Consider the following 18,351-nt stretch of genomic DNA (forward strand, 5'->3'; position numbering starts at 1 on the left):
CGGAGGTCTGTTCTTAAGCCAAAACCACTCATAACATGAGGTGCGCTTTCGCTAACGGCACCTCCCGCTGCTGCCGGTGTGTGACTTCTGCTCACATCCCGGGGCAAAGTTCGCAACCAGGAGCATCTACTTCCGGGTTAGCGGAGCTCGTAACCCGAAGCATTTGCAAGGTGGGCAGTACGTAACACGAGGTTCCACTGTATCTGGCATTTTGATTTGCACCTTCTCCCTTTTCTGGCCCATTAAACTTTCTAATCCAGAACCCTCATCCAAACCCATTGGTCAGATCCCTGATTGGCCCTGATGTTGCCTGGCACACCTTAAAAATGAAAGAAACTAGCCACACAAGTAAAGAGATATATTGTCTGAATATGATGCATTTGTACACTGTGACTATTCCAATAAATCTCCTTCGCCAAGAGAACGAGAGACAAAAGACAGACCCACCATCATCAGGGAACCAGGCCAAAACACCTGCGAAAGAACTGATAGCTCCTACTGAGGTGCATGCGGCATCTGTGGAAGTGCCGGGTCACAGAGCTGGCTGTAGCAGTGCTGGTTGTCTGCTGGAGGCTGACTGTCGACAGGTGAAGGGTCTGTGCTCGTGGAGGGATGTCACTGGGCCCTGCAATGTGGAGTGGTGGAAGAGATGTTTGCCAAGCCTCCATAGAAATGCCTGCCGCCTCCAGGTTCCTCTCCTCTTTTAGAGGCTTAGATTTTTTCTTGAGCTGTTGAGTAAATATGCTGCTGAACTGTTCAAGGGTACTTGGGTGCTCAGACTGACTTGAGTTGGCTGCCAGGTTCTTAGCATCAGGGGCGAGTTCTTTGTAGTTGCACGAAATAAGCTTCTGCAGCTGAGTTTTGGAGGTAGATTTTTTGCCAACCGAGGTTGCTGTAAAAGGTGGGGGTAGAGCCAAAAGGGTTACAGAACTGTGATTTTCTACAGCCCAAAAGCAGTTCCCACTTAACAAAACTTTTCATTAATTGCTTGCAGCTGGAGTGTGATGTATTAGTAGATGTGTGAGATTCTAGAACCCTGTGAAAAGAGCTCCCAAAATATGTCATACGTGTCTTAGTGTGCCCATTCCCAATATCTGCTATATAGTGCAGGGCATTATTATTTTTTAAAAAGAATCCGTTCCATGCGGGTACATGGAAATCAAAGATTGACTTTCAGCTGCTGTGGTGCACCTTTAGCAACTTCCCCTGACTTCTAGGCTTCTATATGTGCTGACTGCTTTGCTTTTCCCAACGAATATAGTCCTTGTCTAAATCTTCCAGACTTTACAGACAATCCACAGTGCAGTTGAGTAACACAACTCAAACTGATATGCATAATTTATTCCAAGTGCAAAAACAAAGTTCCCTTAGCACACATTCTCCCATGTCACATACTGTGTGTATGTGTGACAAACTGCTATTTTTTAGGCATGTCATACAATTTCCACTTACCTGTAGCTAAAAGAACCAGAGCAAAATTGGAGAGTGCACAGTGGAACTCTTGGCTTGTCAGCCTGTCCTCAGACTTTAGAGGGTGGGCAAAAGTAGGTACTGATCTGAATGAGCAAACCCTCATGTGCTGAAAGCACATGTGAGGCGGATGCATAGATTAGCATGGAGCGCCTGTGGCAGGCAGAGATATGTGACGGGGTTGGCACTGACTTAGAGACCCTCTCACCGTTGCTGAATGTGGCCAGCAGTGTTGGGTGGGTAATGGCCAGTTGCTGAAGATAGGATGCTGTCTCATTTATGAAAAAAAGGTCTCACCACTGATAACACAGCTTAGCAATTGTTTGATCAGCTAAGCAATAGTTTGGGTTTACTTCCCTGGAGAAAGAGGGTCAGCTATGTTTCAGTTCAGTTTGTACTGCAGATCTTAAAAGTTTAGTACATGAAGTTGCTCCTTTTCTAAAGCAAGGTTGGAACTAGTGCATGCCTGTGATAAGCGATCTCACAGGGCAGCCTCCTGCAGTCTAGTGCCTTCCAGATATTGGATGCCAACTCCCATCAGCTCCAGCAAGCGTGGTCAGTGGCCAGGGATGGGGGGATCTAGTCCACAACATCTGGAAGGTACTACATTGGCAACCGCTACATGGAGGTAACTCCCTCCAGTCAGTAAGGTGTTCACAGTGCTGCCTAGTCACCTGCTACCATGTGCAAAGAGCTGCCACACTTGGATCCAGACTTCATTGATGAGGCCTCTAGCTCAGTGGTCATACTGGAGGAAGATGAATCCTCGTCGTTTGTCTGTATAAAAGAGAAGCATACAGAGTTAAGGCAGCAGCTCTGAAGCTTAATCCACCACTATTCAAATGTGCCCAACTAGGGTCACTGCCTACCATCCCCGGTCAGAAATGATGCTTATAGTGAGATGCTTGATAAAGAGAACTAGGACATGGTTGACTAGGCTTCCTCTCTTCCCAATGATCTTATCCCTATTAGAGAAATGTTTTGGGGTTTTTAAGCAGCAAAAAGGGAAGCAAAGTCTGTCACTATTTGCAAGGAATGGAAACAAAGTGGGCCTTGGCGGTTAGTCACTATTCAGGAAGTCTTGCTCAGTATTATTCTATTTGAGGAACAGGATTACTTGGCTGACCAGCACACCTGAGTCCAGGGATGCTTAACCACTAGTCAGTGGGTATATAGGGCTGTAGCCTCAGGCAGCAGACCAAGAGGGTTTTCTGCTTCCCAAGAGGCCATAGTGCAACCTGATGCCTCCATAATACCTAATGCAGCCTCATTTGAACGTCTGCGGTTTCATATCTCACTCCATCTAAAGACTCATACAGTGATGACTTTACCGCCAGCCGCCACCTCCTCCCACCCACCATTTGCTCTGCTTACTGTCTGCCTGATGAAGAGTTCTGGAGAACTGAAAAACTTGCACACCGTTTTTTGACATATTGATTGGCCACATAACAGTATTATCCTAATGTGGGTTTTTTATTGATTGATAAACAAATAAATATTATTTATAGTCCAGCCACTCTGGGCGGCTCCAAACAGAATATTAAACAGAATAAAACTTCAAACATTAAAAACTTTCCTAAACAGGGCTGCCTTCGGATGTCTTCTGAAAGTCAGGTAGTTGTTTATTTCCTTGACATCTGGTGGGACGGCGTTCCACAGGGCGGGCGCCACCACCAAGAAGGCCCTCTGAATGATGGTTGTGGGCCAACAGGGTTGCCTTTGCATTTTAGGAACACTGCCTGTTATGCAAGTTGTTTACAGAACTACTTATAAAGCGGAGTTTACGGCCCAAGAGCATTCAGCTTCTTCTGGCTGAAAAAGGAAAGTGCCTGCACCCCTTGCAGAAGAGAACTCAGTAACTGGGACAGGTTCTGTCCTGCTTCACATACCAAGCTGGGTGACTGAGACGGAGCTTCTTTGTACACCTTGTACCGTCTGCCCTTCCTGCTCCCATAGAATCTGGAGAAGAAAGCCCAGGGCCCACGAGAGTTTAACGCTGGCTCACTGGCTTGTGATGAGATCTGCAAGAACTGAATGTCCAGCTGCAACTGTCCTCTTGTCTTCTCCTTCTTGCCGGGTCGAGATTGCAGCACAAACCACCTGCAGAGAGATAAGACAATGGCCTCTATGGCAGGTGTCTAACTTGCCACTCTTCTACTGCTGAGAGAGGCAACATGGTGCCCTCCAGGTGTTGTGGAGCACAAGTCCCACCAGACCCAGCCAGTTTGGCCACTGAGCAGGGGTGACTCAAACTGTAGCCTGAAAGATCGGAAGAGTTGCACACAGTCTACCCTGGCTCTATGGGCTACCACTGCAGTACCAATAAGCTAACAAGAGCCCTGCTGGATCAGGCCAAAGGCTCATCTAATCCAACATCCTGTTCTCACAGTAACCAACCAGATGCTTATGAGATACACAAAAGCAGGAGCAGAGTCAAATAGAGCTCTCTCTGCTTGTGATTTGCCTTTGGCATTCAGAGGCGTACTGTCTAGGTTAGAAGAGACAGAATATAGCCACCAGGTTGTTTCTTGGCACCTATGTAGTAACACAATAGGGTAACCTTCCTCAACCTGGTGTCCTCCAGATGTTTTGCACAATCCTGTACTATGGCGACTGACTTGGGCTAAAGCAGTATTTCTCAAACTTGGGTATCCAGCTGTTTTTTTTTTAAATTACAACTCCTATCATGCCTAGCTAGCACAACCAGCAGTCAGGCATGATGGGAGTTGTAGTCCAAAAACAGCTGGAGACCCAAGTTTGGGAAACCCGGGGCTAAAGGGAGTTTCAGTACACATCTAAAGGGCACTGGGTTGCAGAAGGATGCTCTAGAGCAGGGGTAGCCAACACAGTGCCCTGGAGATGTTGCTGGACTACACTCACGATTCTTGGCCTTTGGTTGTGCTGGCTGAGGGTGATGGGAGTCATACGACACAACATCTGGAGGGCACTGTTGGTTTCCCCTGTCATATACAGTGGTACCTCGGGTTACATACGCTTCAGGTTACATATGCTTCAGGTTAAAGACTCCGCTAACCCAGAAATAGTACCTCAGGTTAAGAACTTTGCTTCAGGATGAGAACAGAAATCGTGCTCCGGTGGCGCGGCGGCAGCAGGAGGCCCCATTAGCTAAAGTGGTGCTTCTGGTTAAGAACAGTTTCAGGTTAAGAACGGACCTCCGGAACGAATTAAGTACTTAACCCGAGGTACCACTGTGCTGCGGTTGAATATTGACCAAGTTGTAACTTACCACAGTGTGACTGTAACCATTTTGTAAACTGGTCATTTGGCAGCTGCTGAGGAGAAGTTTGCAACTCCTCTAAATTTCCAATTTGGGTGTGTGTTGCAGTGACCTCAGCACTTGGCTGGATCGTTCGGCCTACCCGTTTCCTGTTTGCTTACAGGCTAATTGCTGCAACTTACATTTTGGAAAATGTGAAGTGTCTTATTCTGCACTGGAGATGCTAAAAAAATGGTGTGCCTGGGTGGTTTGCTGAAGGTGGAGCCTGCCAGATTCTGCAACTGGGCATTTCAAAGAGCGTGACTGGATAAGTGTATTAAATATCATCCATATGCTAAACTTCCCTACCAGCTCTGAAGAAGACAGAATCCTCCCTCTTGCTTCTCCAATCAGCTATTAATTAATAGCTTGCCACAAAAGGAGCCTACAAGTGATTTACAAAATGTTAAAAGCATAAAGCATGGCTCAAAATTGGGGGGGGGGGTGTATTACAAGAAAAGCCATACAATAAAACCAATAAAAGAGCAGCAAAAGCACACCATCAATAGATAGATTATTACAATTTTGCTATCAAATGCCTGGAAAGTGATAAGATTCTAGCTGGAGCCAGAGGAATGTTAATTATGGTACCAGATGGACTTCAGCAGGAAAGCATTCACCAAATGGGGAGCCCCAGTGGAAAAGACCCTCTCCTTTCCTCCCAAGTACTACTAATATTACAATCCCAGCTAAAATCTGGCACTTTTACGTAGCCCTTCAATATATGTACATTTTTATGGGAGCTATGGCTTAATGAGTTTGCAGCCAGTTTTCGTTCAGTATCTTATTGTGTGCACATGTTTGTGTGTGCATGACATTTGCATTGCTGCCTCGGCTGTGCAATGATGCACCTCTTAAAAGGCTTTGCCACATTTTTGGTGCATATTGCGCTGACCATTTACTTAAGGACCATCACCTCCAAACTATATCTTCCTACACTTCTTGCCTGATGCCACCCCATGGCTCAAAAATGTGAACTCTGGCTTAACCAGCATGGTGTCCTCTAGACTACAACTGCCATCAATCTTGACCACTGGCCAAACTGGCTGTGGCTGATGGAAATTGCATCTGGAGGACACTGTGTTGGTTATCCATAGCCTGATTTCGCGAGATGGATGCAGGGCTGTCAGGTGATGCTCACTCATTTCTTCTCTTCGTTTTGTCCTGAAAAAGTTGGGCAAGAGGCAAGCATACTCTGCCGAGGAACTGGTTGAAATGATGCAAGGACTGGTGCATGACGGTAAGGATGAGGCCATTCTCTTCTGAGTCATCCAGCACACTGGGCAGCTGCAACGTACACTCTTCATGCCATTCGGGACTTAGGCTGTGTAGTGCTACAGAGGTCCTGAACTTTTGCTTTTGTAGCTGAATCACAACATAGGGGTTGCTGGTGCCAGTGGCGCCCTTGGAGCGTAGAGAGCAGGCACGCAGCACAGTCAGCTGTAGGTGTGTAGGGTGCCAGGCATGCTCCTTTTCTGTGTCCTCATCCACCCTGCAAAGACAAATCCTTTTATTAGTTAGTGGCGGTTGTGAATCGTATAATTGTAGAGTTGGAAGAGACCTGAAGTTCATCTAGTTCAACCCCCTGCAATGCAGGAATCTCATCTAAAGCATCCATGACAGGATGGCCATCAACCTCTGTTTAAAAGCCTCCAAGGAAGGAGAGTCCACAACCTCCCGAGGGAGTCCGCTCCACTGTCTCAACAGCTCTTACTGGCAGAAAGTTATTTCTGATGCTTAGTCAGAATCTCCTTTCTTGTAACTTGAATCCATTGGTTGAGTCCTACCCTCCAGATCAGGAGAAAACAAGCTTTCTCCATCCCCCATCTGACAGCCCTTGAGATATTTGCAGATGGATATCATACCTCCTCTCAGTTGCCTCTTTTCCAGGCTAAACATACCCAACGCCCTCAACTGTTCCACATAAGCCTTGGTTTCCAGACCCCTGATCTTCTTAGTTGCCCTCCTCCACACACATTCCAGCTTGTCAATAACCTCCTTACATAAATGGTGGCACCCAGAAATAGACACAGTACTGCAGGTGTGGTGTGACCAAGGCAGAACAAAGCAGTGCTAATAGTTCCCTTGATCTAGACACTATACCTTGTTGATATCGCCTATAATAGTATTCACTTTTTTTGCTGCTGCATCACATGTTGAGCTTGTGATCTACAAATACCCTCCCTATTCATTTGTACTACTGGCAATCCAGATGTACCTCTTATATTTGTGCCGCTGGTTATTCCTGCAGAAGTGCAGAACCTTCCATTAGTCCCTATTGGAATTCATTTCGCTAGTTTTGGCCCAGTTCTCCATGTTCACCCAGTGAGCTTCCTGTTGCAGCAGAGCTTTGAACCTAGCTCTCTCCCCATCCAAATCTCCTTTCCTAATCTAAATTGCAGGGTTACTGTGAGGTTAACCTGGGGAAACTCCACTGGAGCTGCCCTGAAAGTCTTTGAGGGTGAAGTTACAAACATAATAATAGCTGGTCTTCTTAGGCTGAGGTGGGACTGAGTCAACATTTAGCTATGGAACAACTCTTTACCCGATCACCGGCAAGGACTTTGTTCCCTCCTGGTTTGCATCCAGCTCCATGTAGCCAATTCAACTGACATCCACGTCACTGCCTTAATGGCACCTAGAGTAAAGCAAGGAATGCCCATGCGAGAATGTGGAATTTGAGGTTGACAATCAGGTGGGCGGAGCTCTTATTAGCCACACCCCTATATCCAGCAAATTTCTTCTTCTTTCTGATTCCGTATGTTTTGCTCTGTTGTTGTCAGGGCGCAGGCCTTGGTGGTCATGAAAATAGCACCTCTCCACTCTGACTTAGAGTCACTAGGAGTCCACCTGACTACACGATCCCACAGGAAGGCTCTGGTGGAACCCAAAAACTATGAAAAGCAAACTTTTTGAGTTTTTGGTCCATAGTCTCTTGCAGCTTCAGAGATGCCAATACATCTCCTTGCCAAGGCAAAAGGGACCCAGGGGCAGGGGGTGCTGGTACAGCTCATGTCAAGGGCACAAGGGAACCTACATGCGCCTCTGGATGTTGTTGGTACAAAATTCCCACCTTTTCTACTTAACGTTCAGCTGCTAAGGGTTCTAGTGGTGATGCTCAGTCAAAGAAGAAAGTTTAAATCCTAGCCCCTGCCTTGAGGGATGGTGATCGTTTATTTAAAATAAAAACTAAAACAGTTCTAAACCTGTATGAAGAAGCAGAGCAAAAAAACCTAAAATAAAATAAAATTAGGCCAACATTTTCACATAGATTTTCAGGGGGAAATCTGTATGCCCATATGTGTGTTGCAGTGCTATTTTTCTAGAAAAAGAGGTGCCGGAATTCACCACGAACGCCTCCCTTGTTCTCTTATAACGGCAATGGAGCCTGCCTGAGAGGTGCCGGAACTGAGTTTTTGTAATTTCCAGCTGAAAAAAAGCTGTGTGTGTTTCAAATGGAGATGTGATGCTTTAGACTGGTTTAGCTGAATTAGAATCCCCTACAAGATAAATGTAAAAAGAAAACCAAACAAAACAATTAACGCCCCCCCCAAGAGTAATTTTGGAAAAATATAATACATAGTATTATTTTCTCTGTCATTTCTGCAATGAAAACTGAAATCTTCACTCCCTCAAACAGTGAAATCAGTGTCTACAGGACTAGAGTCAATATGGAAGCATGTCAAAACAAGAGAGTGTTTCACCATGCTCAGAAGAACCCTGAAATTTACAGAAGTACAAAACCATTAAAAAAAATCATCAACAACCAAAAGCTATCAACTGTCTCCCCCTGCCAAAACAAAAAACTCAGCCAAATAAGGACTGAGCATGCTCAGTAGTCATGAATGTCGGGAAATGGATAGTGGTGGTGCAGTGTAGCAGAATGCCCTGCTCAGAGAGAATATTGCCTGTAACCTAGGAACACTCTGCTTAGGAAGGAGGAAATACTGCACAATTTTGTTGAAGGTTCCACTTGTTACTGCAGAAGAGCAAATAAAACCACCAGTATTCTGGGAGTTTTCATTGGATTTCTGGAGTCTTCGTACTGCTTGTAATCTTTAAAACGCAAACCCTAAACAATACAGAGCTATGCCTATATTTTCCACATGTGTAATTATAATATTTTATGTTTTAAAGAATGCTATTTACGATATGCCATGGCTACAATAATTATCTTAATGTTCTGTGTGTTTAGCCCCATGGTGAGGCAAGTACTGTGTAATTATTGAGCTGGAAACAACTTTGTTAACAGATAACCTGGGGTTGGCATCAATTTACTATGTCACTGATGATTTGTGGCCAAGGAAGTTCAGTTCTTGCCTGTATTTCAGGGGGCAGGACTAGATGACTCTGGGTCCTTTGCAGCTCAACAATTCTATTATTCTAATTGCTCAGACAGTAAACAAACAAACAAAAACATTGTCTAAGTATGTAGATTCAGTTTTTCATAAAGCCAACCCTCCTAAGGCTTGTGGTTATATTATATGGTACCAAAATTCTCTGATGCGTTTTCTTATTTCTTTGGTTTTTTTCTTTTCTCCACCAAAACTACTGCTTTCTAGCCTTCTTCCCCAGTCCCCCACTGCTGTCAAAGAGTGCAATTTTGTGACCTCTAAGCAACCCTGCTTTTCCCAGAACCATCTGACTTAGCCTTGATTTATTATTTTAGTGATGTTGCTAGCCCAAGTAAGGCTCAGTAGTTTGTCTGACCAAACTGCGGGAGGCAGTGGAAGACAGGAGTGCCCGGCGTACTCTGGTCTATGGGGTCACAAAGAGTTGGACACGACAAAATGACTAAACAACAACACAACAACAGTGCACATAAAACTCCTTGCTTTCATCCATCTTCACCACAACCCTGTAGGATAGGCTGGTGCATGGGTGGAACTGAGGAAGGAAGCTACCTTAAAGCAATATTGGACCCACGCTTGCTTAGGATGTTGGAGAGTGCAGGCTACAGATTGCTACTGGTGATATACTGTGCTCCCAGAACCCTGTCCATTAAGCGATGGGCTGCTGCATACTGCACCAGCTGTGACTTGGGCAACCCTATGTAGATCACATTACACTAATCAAGTGCTGAGATTATGAAGGAATTTATGTTACACATAAATAGTAACAGAAATGTGTAAGGCGTAACAAAAATATGTGAGGGAGACAAAGTGGGTATTTCTGTGCTCAAGCAAAAGGGGTATGCCCTCTTGCCCTAAGCATGCTAGGCCTAAAAAAGCCACCTAGATTTATAAAGTGGTTGCTATTCCCCCAACCCAATTATGTTTGTAATTGTGGGATGAGAGATTTGTTGCAGCGGGTTGGACTAGATGACCCTTGGTGTCCCTTCAACTCAACAATTCTATGATGCACCCACGGTAGCCAGGTGTAAAAACAGCAAGGTTCCTGCACATTTAATAATTGTGTAGAGGAAAGCATATCAGCAGACGCAGGTTGTCATTCCAACCGTACCTGCTGAAGCTTTCTCTTCTGTACAATAATTAAAAAGTGCACGAAATCTGTCCTCTTTTTCACCTGGCTGCTAGGTACTGCTGCTGGAAAAACCTCAACGACGAAAACACAATACCCAACGAGTGGAGACAAAGGAAACACTGTTCTTCTTTCTGTATGCCTTTCTATGATAGGGTTGCCATATTTCAAAAAATGAAAATCTGGACGTTAAAGTGATTTCTGTCCTAGACATATGCATTTTCTGAAGTAAGGTGTAGTTGGTCCCAGGAGAGTGTGTTTGTAACATATACCAAAGTCATAAATATCTCTAAACACGTGGAAGAGCCTGTCCTATAAAACAGTACAATTAAGACAACTGAGAGGAATAGGAGACCCAATCAATGCTGGTTTTTGTTTTTGTTTTTTATAAAACAGTTCAAAACGGGGGGCCAGTGGGAGCATTTGGAATTATGAGAAAGTGCCATGGGTGCCTGTCAATAAATGGCTGCCTTGGAGGGGCAGTGGTGGCCCAACATAAAATGACTGCCTTAAGGTGTGTGGCACATCACAAAATGGCTGCCACATCTAATGAGCAGATAGATAGGACCGTGCCTCTCAACAGCAGCTACCCACAACAATGGGAAAAGGCCCAGCACTTGCTCATGGAGAGCAACTCTTTGCACCCCTCCCCTGGTCAGAATGGAAAGAAGGGTGGATGTCCAATCCTGGCACCCAGTGAAATATGGGCATGTTTAGGGGAGAGTGTTCAGTGAGACAGTGCAAACAGGAAATGACCAGGAAGGGCAAACATTCTCTTGTGTACTGTGAGTTTTGGAGGGTTGGTTTATTGAGACCTTTCACAGGCACCATAGGTGGAACTGCAGGCACCACACTGGCAGCTATCCATGACTTTGCATGGAAGTATTTAAAGGACCCACAGGTAGAGCAGCTGGGCTAGATTAACCAGTAGGCCAAGCAAGCAATTGAACACAGACCTTGCTCTAGTGCAAAGGCAGAAAGTAGATTGGGATCTACTGGAAAATGGATGACTTAACGGTAGATCAGCAAGTGTTTCTCTTTAACAGTTATTTAAAAACAGATATGAAAAAAAGCTCCCCCTAAGTTAGGCTGTTAGAAATACTGATCTGTATTTTGTAGTAAGTGTAGATTCTGATATGTAAAATGCAATCTATAGCTCCTGGGTTATTAGCTCCACCCCATGAACCCCCATTTCATATCTGGTTCTGGTTAGTGGATCTTAGGGATCTAGTAAAAAATAAAATCAGAGCAGATCTGTAGTCTGTCCAACTCTGATCTAATATTAATGCATCATGTTAATGGAGATGGGGCTTATACTCCACCCTCAGCCATGCTCCTTTCAAATCCCCATAAAAGTATTGTTAAAATACTTCTATACCACTTTTCAAACAATTATTGTTTCCCAAAGTGGCTTACATGAATTAAGAGAGAGAAATGAGTCTTTGTTCTTAGGCGTATAAAGAATAGACAAGACACAAAAGGGAGTGGGACTGGAAAGAAAGAGCAGATGATAGACTCCAACTCCCATCAGCCTGAGCCAGCATTGTCAGTGGTCAGTGGTTTTGGGAGCAACAACATCTGGAGAGCCACAGGTTCATTGGTGACCAAAATATTAAGACAGAGCTTATATTGAGAGCTGTATCAAGGGTAGCTCAGTGACCACTGACCATGGTGCCTGGGGCTGATCATCCTACCATCCCTGACCATTGACGGATGAGAGTTGGAGTCCAACAACATCTTTATGGCACAACATTAGCTATCCATAACTACATGTTTTTGTGTACATGTGTTAGTCGGCAGATGCATTGTTGGGAAAGGACACCATTGGCCAGGAGTGAACTGATATGATGGGAGCAAGTTCAACAGAATAAGGGTCTAAGATTGTATTTTGGGGAGTGAGGGTTAGGAACAGGAATATATGAAGCTGCCTTATACCGAGTCCGACCATCAGTCCACTGAGCCACTTGGGCTTGCCAATCAGAAGGTTGGTGGTTCGAATCCCTGTGACAGGGTGAGCTCCCATTGTTCTGTCTCAGCTTTTGTCAACCTAGCAGTTTGAAAGCAGGCCAGTGCAAGTAGATAAATATGTATCGCTGTGGCGGGAAGGTAAACGGTGTTTTCGTGTGCTCTGGCTTCTGTCACTGTGTTCCGTTGCACCAGAAGCGGTTTAGTCATGCTGGCCACATGACCTGGAAAGCTGTCTGTGAACAAACGCTGGCTCCCTCACCGCAACCCCATAGTCACCTTTGACTGGACTTAACTGTCCAGGGGTCCTTTACCTTTACCTTTTACACTGACTATAGGTGACTCTCTGGGTTTGGGGGCAGAGGATTGAACCTGGCATCTTCCACTTGCAAAGGAGATGCTTCACCACTGAGCTGTGGTCCTTGCCCCATTAGGAAGGAGACTTCTAGGTCAGGGCTGCTGTGTGTGCCTGGGAATACGTAGGAGGGCTGGGAATGAGGGAAGGCTTTGGAGAGCTTTGGCGCATGTGTAGCTGGAGGAGAACACACCCAGTGTGGAGCATGTGTTAGGAGCACAGCATGTAATTACTAAGCCAGAAGGTGCTTTGCCTGGGTTCCTGTTTTGAACTGAACCGTGGTGGTGTTGGCATCCCTCCCAGGTGTAACCATCACACCCAGCCAGGAGGCTCCCTGACAACACGCCCCCGATCCGGCTTCACAAGCCTGTGACAGCTGGGGAGGGGACGGAAAGTAACAAAAACCAGAACTCAACTAAGAGGGAGCAAGGCTGACTCAGAGCCATTAACTGTGTCATGTCTCATTCGCATAATGGAACGGTGGAACAGGGAAAGGGCTTGCCAAGCCAAATTTAGTTGTATGTCTGCCCGAGGATGGGTGCTTGCTTTGGAGTATTAGGCTTCTTGGGAATCACATTGCAAACCTGGCAGTTTTTGTGTGCCTTCAGGCTGCCACTGCCCACTTATTTCCCCCCCAAATCCAGAGTTTTACAAAGCGTATCACCCAGGTAAACGACATTGCTGTTAGTCCTCCAAATTCCCTGAGACTTCCAGTCACGTGGAATCTCTGCGTAGGGCACTGTTACACTGAACAACAGTAACTGTTAAAATCTAAATGTATTTGGCACAGCTGGTTGAGTGTGTAGATAGCTATATAACAGAATATGAACAGAATATGCACTGGCCGCAGGGGCCATAGCCATCCCACCCATACCAGCAAAGTAAGGCTATAATATGATGCATGTTTACGTGGCAGAAAGTCCCACTGAACTCAGTAACATGCATAGGATGCTAGGGACTGGCAGCAAAATATTGGAGGATAGTGCTGTGTGTGCCACATGACCTGCCCTGTAAAGTCAGCTTGTCCTTTGATATGGTGGAGGAAGATGTCCCATCAGTCACCAGTGCTAAAGTAAGATTCAGCTGCCATTCTGGTCAGTTTCTGTACAGTATGTAGAAATTGGTGTGGCAGGGAGAATACCATAATGTCCTTCCCTTGGAGTAGGGATGTATCTTGGGCTGGCCCCAATATAACCCTAAACGCCTTCCTACTTCCTGTCTCAAGTTTGGGGACAACATTCAAGCACTATTCTTTTTCTTCCTATTACATATACACTATCTTTTGTAGCAGTATCAGAGCTATTTGAAAAACCTCTTGACATCTTGCAGGAAATTGAGATTCTGCCATTGCTGACTGGAATTACAGGGCTGTTATCAACTCGCCCACTTATTCTCCACAGCCAAGATTTCTGTGGGGAAGCAAGGGTTGGGGGGAGAGTGTTCAGCTTTGTGTTGAGTGAATAATCTTTTGAAGCGGGAAAGAATCCTGCAGGAAGCCACCCGTGGTTGCATTATTTTGAGCCTATAATTGCTTAGAACAACGCTGCAGCTCAAGCAGTGCTGGAGCTATTACATCAGAGAGCCAGAGCTGGAATCCCAGGCAGCTTTCCAGTCCCTGACCTGCAAATGGCTGGGAATTTGGGATGCTTCATGCAGTCAAAACGTTTCATCTTTGGCCAATTCTGTTTCCTGTTATTGACTTCAGTGGGTTTCACAATCTGACTCACAGTGATATATATCAAAGTGCTGTTGTGTTAGCTGCAGGGCTCTGTAACTGGCAAGTCCTGGCAGGTCTAAGCATCTACAGAACAAGAGTTCCGCTAAGGGTTAATTATACAGAAACAGACTGTTCCTGTTGCAGCAATTTGATCTATGCTCTGAATGAGCCCTTCTTTAAAGTGTATATATACGCACGGAACAGGATTAGGGTTTGGGGATTGGTGGAACAAATATTACACTGCAACGTGGATTGCAGATAGTTTTATTCTATGGACGAAGAAGGGAATTCTGACCATCCATGTATCATAAGGGAAACTGGCCTTCAAACTGGACACTTAGAAATGGACATTGTTGTATGTGAAGTCATAGGCATATCTATGCACTTGGCCCTGTGTCTCTGGAAGCAGAGATCCAGGTTACTGGTGCATGGGACGTCATAGCATAACCTTGACTAACTTCAGTACCCTGTCCCAGGATGAACCTCTCAGGAAAACTAAGTTAGAAGGTAAAGTTGTTTGAAAGATTGAAGTAAAGAAGCAAGAAAGCATTATTCATTAATAACGACATCTCTGTTCCTTAGTAGAAACTGGTACTTTATTTGTACTACAAACATTCATTTACCTCCTTCCGGTACTCCCTCTGGCCTCAAAATCATAATCTTTATTCAGTGAAAACATAAAATTACGGAGAAGGAAGGGATCTCAGGCCGTGTAGCCTCCATGACCCCCAGGCTCCACCACCAAATGTCTAATCTCAAAGTTTACAAGCCAAGGACAGAACCAGTTGTTAACAGCAAAACAATGGGGCTGCCACCCTATAATGCCACTGTAAAGCTAAGGAGAGGAGCGAGAAAGAAGGGCTTTACCCTCCTGCCTACAGATTATTCCCTACAAATGGACCCTGGCAGTTTCTAATCATCCCCTGCCTCACTGCAGCTGGTTTTTTTTGGGGGGGGGAGTCTGGGGGAAATTACTGTGGGTAAAATTGGCTGGTGTAGAAGTTAAGCACCACTCTGTGGCTGAAGCACTTGTGAAAACAATTGGTTATCTTGCATGCGGGAGATTTCCTTGTGGTACAGGCCCTGCACAGCAGCTCTTTCCAAACAATTTATTTCTTTTTCAGTTTGGGATAAGTCCATACCTAATACCTGGAGCATGATTATTTCGTGCCTGTGAACTTCTTCTCTACTATATGAATGCAGAATAGAGTGTTGACAAAATGAAACAAATGAAGATGGCTACTGGAGAGGGTCTTTCCAGTGTTAGCACCCCCAGAGAGGTCTGACTTTTTCAGATGACTTTTGACTTTCAGATGATGACTTATTCAGATGCCAGGTGAAGATATTTTCATTCATTTTCATTTTATTTTTACTGCTTTTTATATTGGTTGTACTGATATCATTCTCTGTTGCTGGCTTTATTCTGGGTTAGATTTTAGTTTCCTGTTGTATTTTTTTGTTTTTAATTTTTACTCGTAAACCACCCAGAGGACTTTTGTCTTTAGCTGGTATATAAATATTGGAAAATATAAATATAAATAAAGTCTCCCTCACTGATCCTCTTGGGCAGAGGTGCCCAAACGTTTTTCAATGAGGGCCAGATTTGATGAAGTGAACCAAAGTTGTTGACCTTTTTTAGGATTAAAGTTGGATTAAATCGTTAGGCGGGCCAAATTAGCCCCCCAAAACGGACTTTGGACATGCCTGCTCTTCGGTAAATAAATGCTCCATTGCACCTGCATTCTCCAACATCATGGCAAATGTGAAGTTGAGAGTGGGAACATATGCTTCCTGAGATAATGTCTGGTTTGGTCTTTACATATTATCATGATGGCAGAGATAGAGGAGTTCCCTTGTCTTTGTATCTTCATTTGGCACAATCTCCCCGCACTGATTCAGCCTGGTGACAGCCTGCTTCCTGTAAATGCCAGACTATTATAGCAGCAGACAAACTCCCCTATTCTGAAAACCCATGATTCTGAGGGAATTTTAAAACACGAGAGGAATGTCAGGACTATTCCTGCACATGGCTTTTGGGCTGCATGATAATTTCTGAACACATACATGCACACATGCTTCAGGGTGTGTACACCCACTGCAATGTCTTCCACTCCGAAGAATAAAGGATTGAACAGCTTATTTTCTTTTCGCTAAAAAACACAGCATACCAGTTGCTGGGAATCGCAAGTGGGGGGAGCGTTCTGCTTATAGGCTTCATCTGGGCAACTGGTTGGCCACTGTGAGAACAGGATGCTGATCTAGATGAGCCCTTGATCTGATCCAGCAGGTTCTTCTTACATTAATAACAAACAATATAAGAAAAGGAAAATTACAAGAAAGACCTCTATGAAAAGAAGAGCCTGGCACCTCCTAGAATTGAGAATTATGCCTTATTTTAAGGGACATCTGGGGTTGCTGTTTCCAAAACTGAAAGATACTCCTATTATATTTTCTGGTCCACAGAATGTGATGAAGGTTGGATTTCATTCATTCATTCAAATTTAATTTAATTTAATTTAATTTAAATACCACCATACACCTGGAGGTCTCAGGACAGTTCACAGAAAAGGATGCCGGAGGAGAGGCATCAACTAGATGCTGGCATTGCCACTTCAATGCTGTTTATAGTGCTGAAATATGTTTTTATTAAGGGTCACATTCTGATCTCTACCCTGCATGTTTGGCCACATATGTTATACCCTGGTTTGTCTGTTATGTGATGATGATGATAGTAATAATTTATACCCCGCCCATCTGGCTGGGTTTCCCCAGCCACTCTGGGCGGCTTCCAAAAAAATATTAAATTACAATAGTCTATTAAACATTAAAAGCTTCCCACCCTCACCCACCCCCTCCCACCAGATGTCAAAGAGAAAAACAACTATCTGACTTTTAGAAGACATCTGAAGGGTTTAGGGCTACCTTCAGATGTTTTCTAAAAGTCAGTTAGTTGTTTCTCTCTTTAACATCTAGTGAGAGGGTGTTCCACAGGGCCCAAAACACCACTAGGTGCACTTCTATGGCCAATCAAGTACTTCTAAAAACTATTGTCTGGCAATCTGGGTTGTGTTCTGAATGGGCTTATCACTGGCAAGAAACTTAAAATAGTCAAAGAGTCTTATGGCAGCTTAAAGACTGACAAAGGTGTACTCAGGTGGGTATGTCACTTAACTAGTCTGCAAGGTGCCTGTACTCTTATTATTTTTGCTGCAAGAGGCTAATGTGGCCAGCCCTCTGGAAAAAAAAGAATAATAAATGTTCCTTTTTGCTAGGAATCTGTCTCAAGACTCTGGAATGTAATGCATCAGAATTTGGGGTTGTAACACAAAACAGCTACTGCAGAGGACAGAGAAACGGTCTGGAGCCAGTTCTGCAATTTTAGATAGAAGCAGAGCAAATCAGCCAGATAGGGGAGTTTTTGCTGAGGCTAGCATTCAGATAGAAACAAAGGAATCTGGGTCAAGATCAGAGACTGTACTACCTGCTACATGATCCCATTAACTTCCAATATGCTCAACTACCGGTATATATTTGTAAAGAAACAAGCACTACCAAGACATCATAAGCCTCCAGTGTTCTTTCATCCAAAAGAAACTAAAGCATGTTAACGTTAGTCCTGGACTACTCGGAAAGTGGCTTAGGAAAGTGGGGAACATGTTATGGTATCCACTGTGAAATTTGCCTCATGCATGTGTAAGAATCGTAGGCACTGCAGAGAGACCTATGGAATATTTAGTTTTATTTCTGTGGGGATTCTGTAAATTTATTGCCAAGTGCCTCTTATCCCCGGCTGTGTTGAATTTTGGAACTGCTGATATGGCTGGCTCTGGGATGAAGAATTTCTCTCGTTCCGATAGCTGTAAAGGACAATAATTAAATCAGGTGATAGCAGTACTTACTTACCCTCTAATTTCAAAATACCTCACCGCCCACAATAGCTGTGGCATTCTGCCTGTCAGAACTACACAGTTTCCCCACATTTTCCTTTTGGCTTCCAGGGCAGGGGTTCTCCGATTGCCAGCATCTAGTTGATGCCTCTCCTCCAGCTCATGATCACGAACCATCCCGGTGGCAATTACTTTTCCA

The 18,351-nt window shown here is 44.6% G+C and overlaps 1 protein-coding gene across 1 annotated transcript; it reads right to left on the reverse strand.

Annotated features, from left to right (window-relative positions):
* Positions 1-343: 343 nt before the first annotated feature.
* Positions 344-7,499, reverse strand: LOC309363176 (uncharacterized protein). Its single transcript, XM_081899267.1, has 5 exons — positions 7,293-7,499; positions 5,889-6,239; positions 3,360-3,570; positions 2,145-2,247; positions 344-892 (listed from the first exon to the last, which is right to left on the reverse strand). The coding sequence occupies exons 1-5, from the start codon at positions 7,340-7,342 to the stop codon at positions 453-455; spliced, it is 1,155 nt and encodes a 384-aa protein (XP_081755393.1). The 5' UTR covers positions 7,343-7,499; the 3' UTR covers positions 344-452.
* Positions 7,500-18,351: the final 10,852 nt, after the last annotated feature.

This window comes from Podarcis melisellensis (assembly GCF_964234715.1).
Source record: "Podarcis melisellensis genome assembly, chromosome: 2".
NCBI lineage: Eukaryota > Metazoa > Chordata > Lepidosauria > Squamata > Lacertidae > Podarcis > Podarcis melisellensis.